The sequence below is a fragment of the Neolamprologus brichardi genome, chromosome 20, assembly GCF_056152115.1.
Source record: "Neolamprologus brichardi isolate AB-2024 chromosome 20, ASM5615211v1, whole genome shotgun sequence".
Classification (NCBI taxonomy): Eukaryota; Metazoa; Chordata; class Actinopteri; order Cichliformes; family Cichlidae; genus Neolamprologus; species Neolamprologus brichardi.
In genome coordinates this window covers 10,978,249-10,996,529 of record NC_142123.1, presented here as the reverse complement: position 1 = coordinate 10,996,529, position 18,281 = coordinate 10,978,249, and the positions used below count along the sequence as shown (strand labels likewise).

At 43.1% G+C, this 18,281-nt stretch overlaps 1 protein-coding gene across 4 annotated transcripts in view; it reads left to right on the top strand.

Annotated features, from left to right (window-relative positions):
• agrn (agrin) overlaps nucleotides 1-18,281 on the top strand; it is a 259,074-nt gene that overhangs the window by 177,586 nt on the left and 63,207 nt on the right. For all 4 annotated transcript variants that reach the window (XM_087834376.1, XM_006785304.3, XM_087834375.1 and 1 more), the window contains exons 8-10: nucleotides 5,343-5,564; nucleotides 15,652-15,849; nucleotides 16,358-16,558. In XM_087834376.1, the coding sequence (XP_087690502.1) occupies nucleotides 5,343-5,564; nucleotides 15,652-15,849; nucleotides 16,358-16,558 (621 nt within the window). The remainder of the gene's footprint in view (nucleotides 1-5,342; nucleotides 5,565-15,651; nucleotides 15,850-16,357; nucleotides 16,559-18,281) is intronic.

Sequence of the window (18,281 nt, the reverse complement as noted above, 5' to 3'; positions counted from 1 at the left end):
AGGAAGTGTGCATGTAGCGTGGTCTGTTGTTGCAGAAATGTTCTTGTTTTTTCAGCTATATTTAGAGGACCGAGCAATGATGGGAGACTCTTTGATGTTTGAGTCTATTGTTTTCTGATTCTATAAAATTTCCCCATTGATAAAGGTGATATGAAATAACAGAGCAACTTAAAGTGCTAGCTCCTGTATTTATGAAGTATATTTGCTATGCCTTTCTGCCAAAAAAGACACTGAGTCAATCTGAAGCTGAAAACCAAAAAAGCAACACGAGACAGCCCATTAACTGGAAGAAAATATCTTTTCAACAACTTTTTTTCCCCCACATAAATGATTGTGCTTGTTAAAATGCCTTTAAAAAAAGGAATCTATTTATTTGATATGAGGGAACCAGACTGTGTGTAAAATTAATTACTTTTGCAGTGAAAATGCATAATTAAATCTTTGCTTTCTCTCCTCTATCTTGGCCCAAAGTTGAGCTGCAGCTTACTTCCTGCCCAGCGGGCATGCTATTTTGGTGCATATTCAGTAGTAATCAATGGAAAAGACTACAGGAGTGCATAGCTGCTCACCACAGGTCCCTGGAGCCCGTTCATGTACTAGCCTCACGTCTGGTATTAACAGAATACGAAGTAGAGAGGGCCCTCTGAATTGGTGGTTATGTTGTTCATAAAACAAAAATACAAGCAGCAGTGTTGCTTTTTAGCACATAGAGGAGGATGATTCAGTAAAATCAGTAACGAAAGACAGGCTATTAGAAACACACACGCACACATAAACAAGGAGTGAAGAAATGAAGGAGCTGGTTTTGAGGACGCAAAATCTTTATCCGCGGCTCTTTTGTCATTTCGTGTGTACACAGCTGTGTGCGAGAGAGCGAGCGTGCGCTCACAATCACAAGTGCAGAAAAGCTCACGCAAGTGCAAGTTGCTTGAAATGTGTTGCCTGTCGCCTCTGGAGGTTAACACAAAATCACTCAGTGGAAGACACATTGTCATTGACAAAGAGCTCTGCAAAGCAGGAAAGAAAAAAATCTGTCACCTTAGGTGTCAAGACTTTGTGCAGAATATTTTATCATTTGCATGTTTATTTGATGAGCATCTCCCCCCTGCGCGTTTGTGATTGGACTAACAAACAGTCGCGAAGCTGAGTGTGTAAGTCAGCCTGAGATCACCAGTGCTGTTATTGCTAATCAAGTTAATTAGAGGAAGTGCCGCGGGAGCCTGATTGACGGCAGCTAGGGACCGCCGGTCCACTTACTGCGGCCCGCAGGCTGTCATTGAGCAGAAATTGCAGAGAAATGTGGGTCAACGGGGTGTCAGGAGTGACTTGAGGCGGGCTTGGTGTTCCGTTGGGGTGTGATCAGCCATGCAGTTCTTTCAATTTCAACAGTTTTCTTTTCATTTTTTAAAAAAATGTCTTCCTAGGCCTTCCTCGTGCTGTAGCTCCTGATTTGATTGGAGATGCAGTAAGTGAAGCGAACTGGCGTGCCGTTTTTTCTTTACTTTTTTAAACTTCCTGCAACATACACACGCTAATGACTAGATCACCACCTTTTTTGGATTAGACCAACAATATTTGCGTATCATCTCATCTCTGACGGATATATGTCAAAAGATCAGGGGATCCCAGCTTGTGTCCCCTCCCCATGTTATTTTTGCTCGTTTCTATTTTGAAGAGCAACACATTCTTAGTTGTACAAGCACAAAGAGGCTTCGACTCACCTCCTGCCTGTGATAAGTATTCAGTGGTAGACAGACACAGCCTGCGGGTATGCCTTTTGCTGTATGCTAATATAGCCTTTTCTCTGCACCTCCCTCTCCCTCGACTAATATGATACATAAATGTTTTTAATGTGAGGGAGGTAAAAAGAGTCGGATCAAAGCCCTGGCAATGGAGACACACAGAAGGCGGGATTTTGCTGCAGATTGGCTGCACCCTATTGGAATCCTGTGTTGTAATGGGTTGCAGTTGTAGGTGATTATTCCTGCCAGTTGGCCACTGCAAGCATCACCTGGATTACACTGATTCACTGCCCTGCATAATATAGGGAATGATTTGGAATTGCACACAGACCCGAGGGGGGAAAAGTCCAATTAACATATGTATGAGCTGAGCGGAGATGGGAGGAAACGCTCGCCAAAATAATCTCCCAGCATTTCAGCGACATGTTACGGTGGGGTTAACAGTGTGGGCCCGCTCACTGCAGCAGCCACAGTCACAGCTGAGTCTGACCGGAGCGCGCCGTGCCATCGCGCAACCTAACAAGGAGCCGTTAAGCTTTATAAGCAGCACTGTGGTGTCCTTGGCACTTTATCTGTCATATAACTCCGCTAAGTGGGCAATAATAAGACTTCAGGCAGACAGGTAAGCAATCAGGGAATCAGAGGAACGTGTCCTCTCAATATTTGACGTGGCCTGCTAGTGACACTGCGGCCTAACCCGAAGTAATCCCCTCCTGAGTCCTGAAGTGGAGGCATGCTATTAAAATACCACACTAATTAAAATGGATAAATTTACATGCCTCCTAGCAGGAGAGGATACAGACTGAGGTGACACCTGGAATGTAAAGTCCTGTCAGCCGGTGTGGTAGTACAGAAACAGAGCAGATTACGCACTAGCAGAGCTGAATCCTTGATTGGAGAAGGAAAAAAATAGAGAGAAGGAAAAGTATTCGTACTCCTTCCACTTTTCTCTATGGCCATGAGAGACAATTCACTGCACCTGCTCAGCCATTAAAACAATGCCTTGGCTACTGTGCTGTGTGTTTGGCACCTCCCATCTAACTGTCAAGCTAATTTTCGTGCATAAAACAGAACAGTTTAAAGCCAGAAACTATGGTGTATTCTGGACTTGCCTGAAAGAAGGACTGATACATGCATGAAGAGATGGATTTTTCTATTTGGGAGAAGACCAGAGAGCGAAAGAGAGCTGGAAAAGGCTTGTGAGCGACCAAGCTTAGGCCCGCCATTTCAAAGCTTCTCCCTGCATCCAAGGGAAAGTAAAAAGACAGCTTCAGTTCTTTTTTTTAACTGTGTCACAAGATTCTTTTTACACTTGGGGAGATTGTCTTTTTTTTCTCACCCTCGTATATTGTCTCCAGTTAATAAATCAGGCAGAAATTTTGCCCCCCAGAGGTGGAGGATGATAAAAAAAATAGTTTTGGAGGGGAATTCTTTCATCTTTTTTATGAGTGTGAAACAAAGAGAATGGGAGACAAAGGCCTTATCGGAGGCTGCAGTTGTGTTTTAGGAGCCCGTCCTTGGGAAGTGGGCTGGTGAACTTTAATGCAGGCCAAGGTTGTACAGTTAAGCTCGGATCACAAGCGTACAACGGTTACACGCACTTGGAGACACACACACACAGACACAAGGCGTTGAAATGAGATCACAGGGAATCAATTGTTTTTGAAGCGGCACCGAATTAAGTGGCATTGAGCAGCTTTCATATTTATGTGGCACCTCCGAGCTCTTTTGAAAAGCCAGCTCGCCTTCCCAACGCAGAAATCAATAACGGTGTTTCACCCTTTAATCTGAAACACTCACCCTCGGAAATGAGAGCGCCCGCGCCCTCGCTCGAGATCGGGAAAGATTTGCTCAATTACAGTTGTGGGAAAACAGTAGGCGGTCGTGGACAAACTATGTTACATCTGCTCTCATTTTTATTTTAATACCTGCACTTCAGCTCAGGAGTGATCATAATTCAGACAGATGAGCCAAACGATCTGTCTTATGTAGATAACACTGATCTTTATCCCACATACCCCCTTTCTTTCATCAGAGTGCAACAAGCTAATTGCCACCGTCTGCGTTATCAGTTGATAATTTCCCCCCTCGTGTTAGCGCTACGAGTTGAGGCTCAGCTGAATATCCCTGAGCTGATAAATGAATCATGGGGCTTCGCACATGCCAAGTCAGCCCCCCACCCACAACACCCCCGTGTTGCTATCTAATCCCATAATGGTCTCAATAATGATGGAGCCATGGGTGGCGTCATTACAAAGGGCAGTTTCCATGACAGCACCTCTACTCATCTAACCAAAGCTCACAAGAAAGGTGGCACAGAAGGAGGAAGCAAGTTTTGTTTCGCTTTGGTTGTGAAACGGCACCACTTTCCATTTCAACCACGGCTTCTCATCAGAAACTATTTGATGCCTCCGTCTGCGTTTTCCTCTAATCTGCAGACACACCACATTTAGCAGAGGGATCCGTTCCTCATGCGTGAAACTTTCTAAATGAAAACCACTACGGTGCCAGGCTATCATCTTTTGCTCGCTCTCGATACCGGAGTGCGCACCATCCCACCTAAGGCCTCAATCTTCCGACCGTCGGGCTGAGCCGGCAGCGCTCGCGCACGCATGCCGGCGCCCCCGACTCAGAGAGCACACGATGCCATATAATATTTTCCCTGCTACATAAAGCTTTAAAGAAGTGATGGGATGGGAGGCTGTGATCAAAGCGCTGTTCACGCCCATTTTTTTCGTCAGGTTTTCACTCTGTTCTGATCAAGTCAGGTTTTATCGGCCCCGGCCTACACCCATCTGCCGCTACCAGAACCATGGGTGCAAAATCCTGTCCTCGTTTTAATGAAGTCATGCTGGAGTTAGCGTGTGAGGAGAAAAGACTGAGGCAGACACCTCTCTCTGATGTTCACATTTCATATCTGCCTCTGCCCAGGAGCTTGCCTTTTTTTGAATTATTAAGCAGAGGACTCTTTCTTCTTTTCGCCTATTTCTTTCTCTTTTTAATTCTCTCACTCTCTCAAAAAGCAAACTCTATCCCTGGTGCTCTTCCTTTTCTTGCTCCTGCATGTCAGTTCAACCAGCTTTGGCTGAAGCAATGGCTCTCACTGAGATGCAAATGGCAGCCTTTGAAGGGGCACACTGGGAACGTCAATTAATCCAGGCGTTTACGCGCAGGGAAAAAAAAGGCAGTGCAACCATTGTTCGTAGGCTGTTTCATCTCTATTGTGCTACAGGGACATGTTTTTATCCACTGTCCTCGTGCCTCCGGATTCCGTGGACTCTTCAAAGATTCAGGATACATCAGGATAGGTACAAAGGCAAGGAAATGACATAGGAAACTAAGGAAGTTGAGGTGACACAGGAGTAGGGCTGCATTGCATATTCCATCATATCTCTGTTTCTCCCTAAACACTTTCTAACACAAAAACCGGCGCTTCTATTTGTAGCGATATTCTAACTTACCTCACTATCACCTGTGCTCTTTTGCAACCCCAGACTTCTCTCCAACCTCAACTTTATATTCTCCCCGACCACTAAGGCTGTACTGTTTGCTACCATGCCTCTAACTGTGATCTCTGTCTCTTGGGTGGTCGGCCTTCAGATCTCAACATACCGAGCCCGTGCTTGCATGTAGCGTGCAGTCACGGGGCAGAGTGTGTGGTCAAGAACAACGAAGCGGTGTGCGAGTGTTCCGAAGCCTGCCCGCAAACGTCCGACCCCGTGTGCGGATCCGACGGCCAGACCTACGGCAGCCCCTGCGAGATGCGATTGATGGGTTGTGCGCTGCAGAAGGAAATCAGCATCCAACACAAAGGACCCTGCGGTGAGTACTCACTGTCACAAAATCCAAATATAAAAGTGCTTGCATCTCAGTAATGAATTTCAAATTAACGTCATGCTCGTACGGTCACATTGCCCCATGCAGTCAGCTATAGTGAGGAGACATGACTGTGAAATGCTGTGAATCATAGCTTACAGAAATGGAAGGATCTCGGAATATGATTTAGCAAATTAATTAATAGCACCACAATGCGGAGAGGCAAAATTATAATCCACAGACGTTAACAATTAACACCCATAACTTTATATTCATGTGTGACCCCACTGGGAGCCGTTTCAAATCCAGCAAAGGCAAATCAATACTTAACACACTGATGAATTTCACGATGACTTGTCCATTACTCTTTATCTGTTCCTCTGTGCTCATCATCAGCCCTTCTATAGCAACACCACAACTCCAATTTGCCTGTTTTGACCTTTAAGTGAAGATGCACTTTGCTTTTGATGAAACAGAGCACGGTGCATATTTTTCTGTAATTGGCTACATGAGTCACTTGGCTTTGTCTTGCACTGCCAGAGTATCAGCTAGTCATTAGTATACCAGCGACAGCGGAGCTTCAAGTGGTAAAAATATCTCTATACCCACTATGCTGGCACACTGCCATATGGACAGGTTTTTGCAGCTTGGTAAAGCCACTCAGTGAGTACTCTGTGGCATAATGCCATTTTGCAACGCCAATTTTCCCATGGACTCTAATTGGTTATTGAGTATTCTTGCTTGTCTACAATCAAGTCATTCACTTTTTACTCAAACTGGGCAGAAGTACAGTGGCTGTTAGCCCCATGGCCAGACTGTCTGTGTAACTCAATTTTAATGCAATCGATTTTTTTTCCTGCATATTTTGACGACAGCAAAAGTCTGTTGGCCTCTGCAGTACTGTATTTGTGGATGAGATGAGCAGTTTCAAACATGATCAGTGCAGCACAATCAGTTTGCTCTTCGTGATCTAAAGTGTGAAAAGATTTTATGGTTGTTACTTATTTATTTATTTTATTTTTTGCACAAAGGAATCAAAGTCTTTTAACAGAGCTTGTTTTTTTAGAGTTTTATACTTAGAATGACAGAGTTAGTTCCTGGAGAGTTGCTATGTGGATTCTCTGCCTGCCTGTGTACTACATCTGTCATCCTCCCCTCCCAGCTTTCTCTTAATTGAACTCCAGCGTGTAAGGATGTATGCCGCAGAGAAACAGATCTAAAGCAGTGTTCAGTTGGTGGGCAGGCACGTCAGTGCCACACCACAGGTAGACGGCTCGGAGTCCCTCCGCGGTAATGAATAGTCTTTATTTTAAAAAGCGAGAGGCAGGGCGAGCTGGCGGGGCTGAGGGACTCTGTGTGTAATCCAGCACTATGGATGGTTCTTGGCTCCCAGAGGAACAGGCCTGCGTCAGCGCAACGGTGCCATAAAAATGCTGAGGCATTGGCTTGCCAAGCGCGAGCCAGCCGAGAAATGATGGCGATGATAATGTGGGTTATTTCTGGGCTGTTTGCGCAGCTTTACTGGGCTTTTATTCAGCACCATAACAACTGACTGACTTAAGCTATTATCTCACCTAATTATCACCAGCTATTCCCTTCACTAATATACTATACAGGTTCACGAGGCAGAAAAGGAGCGAAACAATATGTGCTGCCTTCAGGTGGAGTCGGAAGAATAGGAATTAGGTGTTAAAGATATATGCACAGAAAGAAGGTGAATGAAATGAGAATGTCTGACCTTTGCACTGCAGAAGAGCAGCAGCACTGGTGATAATTAGGCTTACAAAATATACAGACTGTGCAAAAGTCTCGAGCCCCCCCTCATTTCTTTAGATTTTATTTCCAAGGAGCCAGACCTTCTTATATATGTGTTTTTTCTTTATCAGTAATTCTCCAGAAGCTCTTTCATCATTTTTATTTGGACATTGGCTGTTTTTTCACACATTTTCAGCCCATACCTTGTACCTGACCATTTTCAGATAAGTGTTTTTTGCTTGTTAAGCCACTTATGTCACTGACTTATGAATCATTCAAACAAAAAAAGCATCTTGTATTGACATCTCCTGCTATGATTTACTCAATTTCCTACCAAAAAGGCGATTACCAAAGAGTTATTATCTGACAGCTTCAACGACAAAAGAATAATTGGCAGGATTAAACAACTACAGTAGATCAATTGTAGCTAAAAGTCATGTCCTTAAGAAATAGGAAAACAATAAGGAGACATAGGAAACGATCCAAGATGCATCTGGACCTTCAGCTAATGCTCACCAAACCTTCATCAGAAATCCCAGTGGAATAGTGGCCATCAAGAAGCCATCTTTAAGTGAGGTAAACGGCGAGAAAAGGCTGAGATATGCCAAATTAAACAGGAGTTGGACTGAAAAGTGAAAAGTGGCAACAGGTCTTATACATCAGGATATACATTACTGTACTGTACAGAGGAGGTCAGTAAACAGGTGAGTGTCTACATTCATCTGTAAAACATGGTGTAACCTCTCTAAACAAAATGCCAGTGTAACTGCCAGTAAAAGCATACCTGGAAAGAAAAGAAAACCCACAGTGGAACACTATCAGTCATGTACTGGCCTCCCCAGAGCCTAGACCTCAACATTAATGAAGCAGTGTGGAATCATCATGATAGAGAATGGAACAAAAGGCAGCCAAGATCCAAAGAAGAGCTTTGAATGTCCTTCAGGAAGCTGGAAGAACAATTCCTACTTAAAGACATTACAGAAAGTCTACATAAGAGAGTTCAGGCTGAGTTGAATAATAAAGGTGGTCATACCAAATATTAACTTTTAGCCTTATTAGAACTGTAAAACCTCAAACTTTACTGTTGCCTGGAAATACTTTGTGTATTTCCATGTGTATTTGAATTTGTTTGAATAAATCGGTGCACCTGTTTCCCATTTTCCTAACAAAATATAAAGAGATGAGGGGCAGCAGTACTGTTGGTCTTTATATTATTTCATTTATATGATTTCCTGAACACTCACCAAGGAAAGGATGCATTTGTTTACTGTTGCCGTTTTGTTATTTCCATCCAAATGCTCTATAGTGTGTATGCTGTCATATTTATGGCTGCCAGGCTCAGAAGTAGGAGCTTAGGTGAGGCTGTGAGGGTAGCAATAGTGTAACGGGTGAGAGAAGTGCCACAACAGGGAACTTAACTGTGTGTGTGTGTGTGTGTGGGCAGCTTATTGCCTCTCATGGGCCCAGACATAATTTCATTTCTATCCCTCCGGGCTGGAAACATAGTGGTTATCTATATGGCTCAGGTGCAACCTGATAGCAATATGAGTGACATTTGTTATTATTCAGAGATTTTTCCTCCTCCTGCATTGGAGTGGCGGCCCACCTTGTAACCGGGGCTGGAAGAGGTACACTTGGTTAATAGACCCCCCAGCTGGATATCAGTCATCCCAGGAAAAAAGCCCATTCATGCTGACTACCCAAACAGATGAGAGCAGAGGTGCCTGAATCATTTGAGAAACAGAAATAACAACTTCCCCTTTTTTCTCCCATAGGTGTTGGAAATGATATTCTCAGTTGAGTAAGAAATATAGGTCACAGAGGCAGCCTGTGAGAAAAAAATGAGAGAATAAAAGAGGGCAGAGGGAAAGAGGGAGGAGAATGTGATAAATGTTCATAGGAAAGGAGATGGAGGTAAATAAGATGATGAGGCGCAAAGAAAGTGGGGGGCAGAGTTAATAGTGTACTGGCCAGGCATGCATCAACAGGGGAGTTGTTATCACCCAGGCATGTTCACAAGCCTTCAAAACACAAAGCAACATGCTTCTTTCTGTTTAATCCTGAAGTACTACTCCTCCCAGAACCCCTCAGCTGCAGTTCAGGTGTTCCCCAGTAAGGATATCCAAAAAATGCTGTAAAGCTGGAGGGTCTTTGTTGTTGTTTTTTCTGTTCAATGAGTCAGTTCTTTATGTTTTCAAGGACACTTTTCTACCAACCCGCTCCTGTTCCTCCTTCTCACCTTCAGCTCCACAAACACTTTGTCCAAACACATCAGCACAAACTGTCAAAGTGCAAAGTTGCTAACATCAGATCTCTGGGACTCCAAGGGGACCTTGACAAAATATTAGCAGGTCCTCATCCAAAGGAAGAAAGGTTTTCTTTGATAGTTAAAGACATGCGTGAGGATATTATGAAACCCTGAAAGAAGTTTGGATTCCATGTTATTAAAACGTTAATACAAACTGAATGCAATGATTTGCAAATCTCATAAACCTAATGATTTATTCACAGTAGAACATAGAAAACACATTCAATGTTTAAAATGCTCCATTTTACTATTTCATGAAAAATATTAGCTCATTTTGAATTTGATGACGGCTGAAGGTCTCAAGATGGTTTGTATATGGGCAGCAAAAGGTTGGAAAAACTAAGTGGTACTAAAAAGAAACGGCTAGAGATACATTTTACAATGGATTAGGTTAACTGGCAATATGTCTGTAACATGACTGGGTACAAAAAGAGCATCTTAGAGAGTTTCTCAAAAATAAAAGGTGGCCACAGGTTCACCAGTCCGGAAAAAATGACTTATACAAACTTCAAAATAACATTTGTCAATGTAACATTGTAAAATCTTTGTATATCTCAAAGTCTAGGGCAGGGCTGTTGAACTCCAGGCCCCGAGGGCCGGCGTCCTGCAGGTTTTAGATCTCACCCTGGGTCAACACACCTGAATCAAATGATTAGTTCATTACCATTAGTTCATTAGTTCATTCAGAGGTAATTTAGCCATTTAAATGTGTTGGATCAAGGACACATCTAAAACCTGCAGGACACTGGCCCTTGAGGCCTGGATTTTGACACCTGTGGTCTAGGGTATATTAAGGCTACGTACACCCGTTGAAAACGCCGATTTTTCTATGCGTTTGCACCTTTCGTCCACACGTAAACAGCGTTTTCGGTCACTGAAAACGGAGATTTCTAAAAACTCCGGCCAGGGTGGATATTTTCTAAAACTCCATTTTTGCATTTACGTGTGGACGAGAAAAACGGAGAAAACGCAGAAAACGCAGCGTCAAAGGTGTGCGCTTTTTTTGACGTCACAGTGTGCGCCACGTTATTGTTTCGGTGAAATGAATTTCTACAATACTGTTACTGTTAATTGTACTCTCTGCAGTGTTTAAATGCTTACATATACACACACAGTTACTGTCCCTCCACACATACGACTCTGTTCTGCTTCTATGCCCCAGCTTTGTTTACTTTTTCCCACCGAGGTTTCTAGACTTCTGATTGGCCAACATTTCTACACGGTTAGGAATATAGCGCCACCTGCTGCTTTGGCATGTTCCTAGCAGCGTTTTTCTTCATTTCTGCCTTTACGTGTGGACGGGATTATTTTTTAAAACAAAAACGGAAAATCTCAGTTTTCAAAAATACCCGTGTACATGTGGACATAGCCTAAATCTGATGTTTCTGATAATCTGGAGAACTCTTTGTGCAAGGGACAAGGAGGAAATTCAACATGTGAACCCCACAATCTTCAGGCCTTCAGGTGGCACTGTATCAAAAACAGACATGGAAATCACTGCCCAGGCTCAGGAACAGTTTGTTTTGGGTGCCACCGTAGCTCACTTGTTAGGCCATGCAACCATGTTCAGCTTGACCTGGACCTTGCTCCATGCCATGCCAGTATTACCGTTTTAGAGAGCACCTTCAGACGTCTTAGAAACATACTGTAGATTTCACATATGCCAAACTGGTGTACCCCAGCCAGAGTCTAGATTAAGCACACCTTATTGCCAGACTCATGGCAGACTTGCTCTGAATGGCGAACATTCTAACTCCCGTGATCTGGGTGCCAGTGCTGCCTAAATGGTTGCCCAAATGTTATTAAGCATATCTAATGATCAGCCGATCGCCATACTCACAGCTGGCAGCTGTTTTTGGACCAGAGAATGGTGCCATCTTTGAGCCTTTATTGGCCTGAATCATTCTGCTGTAAAGGCAAAACTTATTTTTAGCTGACTCTTAAGCTATTTAGTTAATATTTGTGTCAGGTTTTGTTTGGTTTTTTATCAGACCTCACACAAAAAGGCTTTAAAATATCTTACTTTGATCTTGGACAGTGTGTCATACTCTGTATTTCTCTAGGTTCTTGCGCCTGAAAAGCATTTTCATGAGATGAAAGATCCCCTGTTGTAATATCTCCCATTCTTTATTGTCATGTCTGTGTTTCATAATGGCCAGCCAGACTTTTTACCTTAAATTTTGAACTTTTAATGGTTGCGAGGTTGCCTTCAGAAACCACTGAAACCCAGAAATTGTGATGACAGACTTGAAGACGACTGATTCAGAGATCAGACATGACAAAAAGTACACATCCTAACATTATCAGTAATGGCAACAATCTCCTCTCTTTTCCCGGCTTTGAACTGAGGCTCTCCTCCTCTTCTGTCTGTGAAGCATGTTGTCTGGAGGATCAGGCAGTGCAGAGAGCCAGGTGCGAGGGGCAGGAGCTGATAAAGAAGCGAGGCTACTATCAGGACACAGGGCCTGATAAAGGACAACACTCACCACTTCCACTTCCTGATTTATAGCTGTCTCAGCCACAGAGGATCCACGACCACAGCAGTACACTTTTACTATGTTTTATGTTTATTTCTTTTTTTGTCATAGGAAAGCTGTGCAGGGGAGATTCTTTTTTTCCTCGAGAGCTCGGATAGAAAGAGCAATGAAAATAATTGTTAAGTACTCTTAGCCATTAAATACTGACAAAAGCAATAATGGTACCTCTATATTCCACTCTTATGTGACACCCCATTGTGAAAGTATGGTGTGGTAATGTGATGATTCTGCAAGATTGCGGAATCTGCAGGAATTTGCTCCCATCCTATAAACAAAATGCATCAGAGAGGTCAGCCACCGACGCTGAGGTCTGGATTGCTGTGTGTGACCGAGATGATAGCAAGAGTATTGAACGGGTCTGTGCTGGTCAGGTCTTCAACAGCAAAATAGTGTAAAGGTCCTTCTGCAAAAAAAATGTGACATGTTGGAAAAGGTCAGAGCAATCCAAAACTGTTGCAACAAATTTGGAGCCTAAAATATGATTATAGAAAAATGTCATCGGGTGCCAAGGCACTCAGATGTCCCCAAACTCAAACTCAAGACAGAAGGCCACACTGTGAAAAATAGCCCCAGAGCAAAAGCACACATGAATTTAGCTTAGACAGTTGCCCTGAATGTCCTGCTCGTGCAGTTTAATTTAAGCATGTCTTCATAGAACTGATCATTCCACCTCCACAGAATGAAACGTTTGCTCCTACAGGCTCCCACAGGCCATATACTGTACATAAAGTGCCACGTTTCTTGCCATATCCACTTCTGAGTGGATAGCTGTTAATCAAGAAAGCAGTGGATGCCCACACTAGATGGAGAGATGAAGGAAATGAATGGCTCTAAAAGAGTAATAAACAGATTAATAATGTGGAGGGTTCCAGCAGCCAGCCTTGCCTCTCTCAATTAGTGCTAAATCAGCGGTGGGTATTAGCCTGCCCCTAATTGAATGTGATAGTGAGCTGTGCTAATGCAATCCTCCCAGTGTAATTGGTGTCAGAGGAAAAGGTGTCTATACTACTAGCCTTTTCTGTGTATGAGGACTTGGATTCGCCTTCTCATTTGTTTCATGTCCCCATGAGGGCTCAGTCAGCACCCTGAGCCTGCCCTGCTGTTTCTTTTGAGGGAAACGTTGTCTCAGTCAATCAGTCAACAGATGAGCTAGATAAATCCTCATACTAAAATCAAGGATTTCAAAAGCTCTCTTCGCTTTTTTTCTGGTAGCATCTGGCGAGAGAATACAGATGTTCTCAGCTTGATTCTGACTGAAAAGCGGTGGAAAAACAGCATATTTTGGGCCATATATGATTAGCCTTACAATCTTACGGGAAAGCGTGATTTGTCACATTCAGTTGAGGCTAGTTCTTTTCAGCATCCGCTGCTGAGAAGGCTTCCCAAAAAATGGTGCTGGCACCATGCTTCCCCATAGGGATGGGAGTAGCCAGTACCTGGCTTTCACTACTTACAACAATTGGTACTCGGCCAAGGAGTTCAATTCTTGTCTCATCAGAGCAGAGAATCGTTTCCTTCATGCTTTCAGAATGATTTAAGTGTAATTTGGCAAACTCTAGCATGGCCCTCTTGTGGATTTTACTCAGGACTAGCTTCAGTTTCTGACCACTCTCATAAAGTCCTGATTGACTGAGTGCGGTTGACCTTCTGGTACCTTCATCTATTTTTGGTGACAATTTTCAAAGCTCATTGTGTTCAGCTATTTAGTTTCAGTTCCAGAAAGACTGGTTTTGGTTGGCTTGAAATTTCTTTAGTGATGGAACCCACTGTGCTCCTGGGAACTTCATGGACTTTAGCATCTTTTCTAAAATCCTCCTCCATGGATTTGTGCTGTGGTAGGGCTCTGTCTGGGAAGTTTTTTTTTCATTTCATGGCATAGTTTTTACCTCTGACATGCAGTAAACTTCATGTTTGGCATGTGTGCGGCTTTCTGTATTCTTTAATATCATGTGAATGTACCTCATGTACACTAATAAAGCTTTATACAAATTCCTCATTTTCCCAGGAAAAATGGGAAAACAGGTTATTTCCTGTAGCTCTGAATAGTAAATAATGTTTGCCTTGATTCTCATAGTTCTTAGCATAATTTTGCATTAGAAAAATGCAACAAATGAGACATTTTTTTTATTATGAGACATGGAGCACATATAAAATACAAATGTTCTTTTTTTATCCATTTAAAAAACAGAGTTATTTTTACACTTTTGTTCATTTCCATTGTTACCGTGTCCTTCTAAACACTAACCAAGAAGAAAGAGTTTTGATTTTAGTGGAATTTCTTTTAAAATATTCTTTTCATGTGTCACTCTACCCAAACTGTTTTAGTGTTCCTTTAGACGTTGGTGCCTTGTCTATTTATATAACAATGCAATGTGTCAGGAGTAACATAACTCTCCAGCCACTTTATTAGGCAAACCTGTTCAACTGCTTGTTAACACAAATATCTAATTAGCCAATCACACGGGAGCAACTCCAATTAGGCATGTAGATGTGTTCAAGACATCTTGCTGACGTTCAAACTGACTTTGAAGGTGGCGTGTTTTTTAGTGGCAGACGGGCTACTGTGGGCATTTCAGAAATTGATTTTTCCACACAGTCATCTCTAGGGACAAAACATCGTTTGAAAGAAGGTTTTCTGGTCAAAAATGCCTCGTCAATACCGAGGCTACAATGTGCTCACCTCTACTGGGCAATGGAAAATTGGAAAAACTGGATCTCAGTACTCTGATTTTCAATCCTCTAGTAAGATTGAATTTTCCAAATCTTCACTCCATATACTGAGCTTGTAAAGTAAAATATTTTTGCTGTAAGTTTGAACTTTTTCCTGTATTGGCACAGTTTTGGTTTCTTTGCTTAGCACCTCACCAGTTTGGTCTGCAACATTTTCAAAATGAATGATAATGGGTGCGTCAAAGTAATTCAATTCAGCTGTATTTATACAGCGCCAAATCACAACACCAGTCACCTCAAGGTGCTTTATATTGTAAGGTAGACCCTACAGCAACGCATACAGAGAAAAACCCAACAATCATATGACCCCCTGTGATATCAAAGTAACATATAGATGAATGACAGGACCCAGTGTTTCCAAGCAGAACATTATAACCTAATGTGATAATGTTATTCACTTGACTTGTCAGTAGTTTTAATGTTGTGACCAAATGACAAACCAACACTACTTTAAGAATCTGTAGTAGCCAGAAACTCATTCCCTCGCAACTTTATATTCACTTAAGTGATGTTTCAAGCATCATCAGAAAGTAAGATGAGCTGAAAAGCACTGCACTGCACTGCATTTGCATAATGATAACATAAGAGAATCCATTTTAAATCTACCATACATTAATACGAGCAGTGTAAAAGAAACTTAACATCCTCTAAATTCACCGTTTCTGTTAGAGTCAGACCTCGGCGCCAAGGTTATGTAATCCCACAGGAAGCACACATGCACAGACACACTTAACCATTTGTTTGCCTTCTTGTCCCCATCTAGATGAGGCCTGTGCCAACTGCTCTTTTGGGGCAATCTGCGATGCCCAGAGCAAGCAGTGTGTGTGTCCGTCAGAGTGTGTCAAGTCCTACCAGCCTGTGTGCGGCAGCGATGGTACCACCTACAACAGCGAGTGTGAGCTGCATGTGCGGGCCTGCAAACAACAGATGGACCTCCGAGTGGTCGGCCAAGGAGAGTGCAGTAAGTAATGCGTACATTTATGGAGAATATGTCTGGTAGTTACAGTATGTCATCTTCAGTGTGTCATTATTAGTATAAATATGAAGGACACATCAGCGATCTTAGCACAAACTGGTGATTTGATATTAGGCTAGGGGAAAAAAGTGTGCAATGTTCATATGTGAAAGATTCATTTCTTTCCTCTGGCTCTGAGTTAAATATGGAAATGACATGTAAAAATAGTGCCCATCAGGAAGCTCATAAAACTGCAGGCACTTCAAATACAAGCAAACTTGTCAAACTGAATTCTCAGATGGGAAATTGCTCCAGCAGCATGTGCTGTATATGTTTTAAAAGTGGAATATATTACGAGGGGAAGCAGCGTGCATGACAAATAGAAAAAGGAAAAGAGAAATCCTGTTTAAAAATATATTCCAGAGATGACTTTGAATGTCCGTGTGGATCATATCCATCAAAATAACTCACCAGTCATGCTGTGGCCTGCCCCTCTGCTGTGTGTTTAATACAGAAACATGTGGCAACACTGTTTGTGCCATGGGTGCCCGGTGCGTCCAGAATAGGTGTGAGTGCCCGCCGTGCTCAGGCGAGCCCTACTCCCCGGTGTGTGGAAGTGATGGCACCACCTACGACAATGAGTGTGAACTTCGCAGACATTCCTGCATGCAGATGACGAGAATTGACGTGGCGAGGCTCGGCAGCTGCGACGAAGGTAGGAAATGGACTTTGAAACGGTGTAATTATCTTTATCAAGTGACCTGCGGTGCCGTATTTAGTCGTTTGTGGATTCGTAGCTGCGACGTCTGCGACAGCCGCGGTGTGTTTCTGTAAACAAAACCTGTTAGAAATTCAGAAATGACTTCTGGGTGATTAAGCTCAGGTCAGCTGTACGTTTTCAATGCAGTGTTTTCATTGGCTGCTTGTCTGGCTGACTCTGTTCGCGAGCGTGCCTGTGCAATGTATGAGCTGCAGCTGGTTTTTGTTTATTGATCTCACCGCTTCCCCCCATTGCTCCTTGATGCCTCAATAAACTGAAATGAATTAATTGCAGACAGTTTTTCATTTGATATTTGGAACTTGTAGATGGCATCCCAAGCTAAATGCTTCCTGCATTAGAGGTAGCTAAAAATGAGGTAAGGGCTGAGTATAGATGACTGAAGTATATTAGAGCCTGAGAATATTATGTCTGCTAAAAAGATGATCTGTGAATTGTAGGCTGGTGATTACCGCATGTACTTTTACCTGAATTTGCAGCACGAGCTGTAATAGCACGAATTATAATGCTCGGCTTTTATTAGGAGGGCTAGGTTGTGTTTGTTTGTGTTGTGACAGCTAGGGTACACATTTTATCTAGCTCTTCTATTCAATTAGGCTTTTAAATGCGTGACCGATGGCACTTAATGTGAGTATCCCTCATTTCCATGCCTGTAGCTTTGTCATTGCTTCGCATTCTGAATAAATGAACTCTAATTCACCGTGCAGATCATATCTTGATCAGCGCTGACAGACTGAGGCGGGATATCACAGTCCCTCGCTCATCCCCTTCTTAGGGACAACTCTGGAGGGAGCAAAATGCCAGCCTCTGGTTTTGAATGCAGACAGTGGCAATGCTGCTGTTCCCTTGTGGCTAGTTGGCCATCACAGTGAACATAGTCATCTACTGACAAGGTGTGAAGGGGAGCAGATTACACCTGCCAGCAGGAGGGATGGCTGGAGAGAAGAAAGGAGGGGGTAGATGGAGGACAGGGCAAATAGAGATGAGGGGGAATCTACTTCCATTTTGATTGCTACAGCCAGGGGTCTTTTTTCTTTTTCCTCCCTAACCCCCCCACTACCATTGCCTGCCATATTTGGCCCCAGGCCTGCGAGGCGAATCGCGCCATCAAAGCTTCTTGTGGCCGATTTAACATCATTTCATTGACTGAGATAAGTGACCTTTTTTTTGTATGTGGAGCATGAAGAAATGTGAAACTGTATGCCCTCGATGCAGACGTGCAGACTCACTGTCACCACGCACACACGCAGCTACACACTCCTCATTGTCTGTTGGTTGTATCAGGCAAAAAGTACTCTCATCTGCATCCCAAGGGCATTGCTCTGCTAGCAGTGGCTGATGGCTTTGTTTTTATATTTTATTCTCTCTACCATACTGTCTCTCAGCATTCTCCTTTTTCCCATCGCTTGCTCATTTTGATTCAGAGAGAACTATCAGGCTTACACAATAGAATCTTTTCTTTTTTCCCCTTTCTTTTTTCCTTTTGCTCTCCACATCGCACCCTGCTGTCCCACCCACTCACATCTCTTTCCATTTTGCACTCCTCTCCATCAAAATTGTCCTTCTTGACAAAAGGGGCGACAAGGCTTTCACAGACAGGGGTGGAGAAGGGCTCGGCGGAAATCAATAAATTTCACCCCAGGGGCAGCAGCCGGTTCTG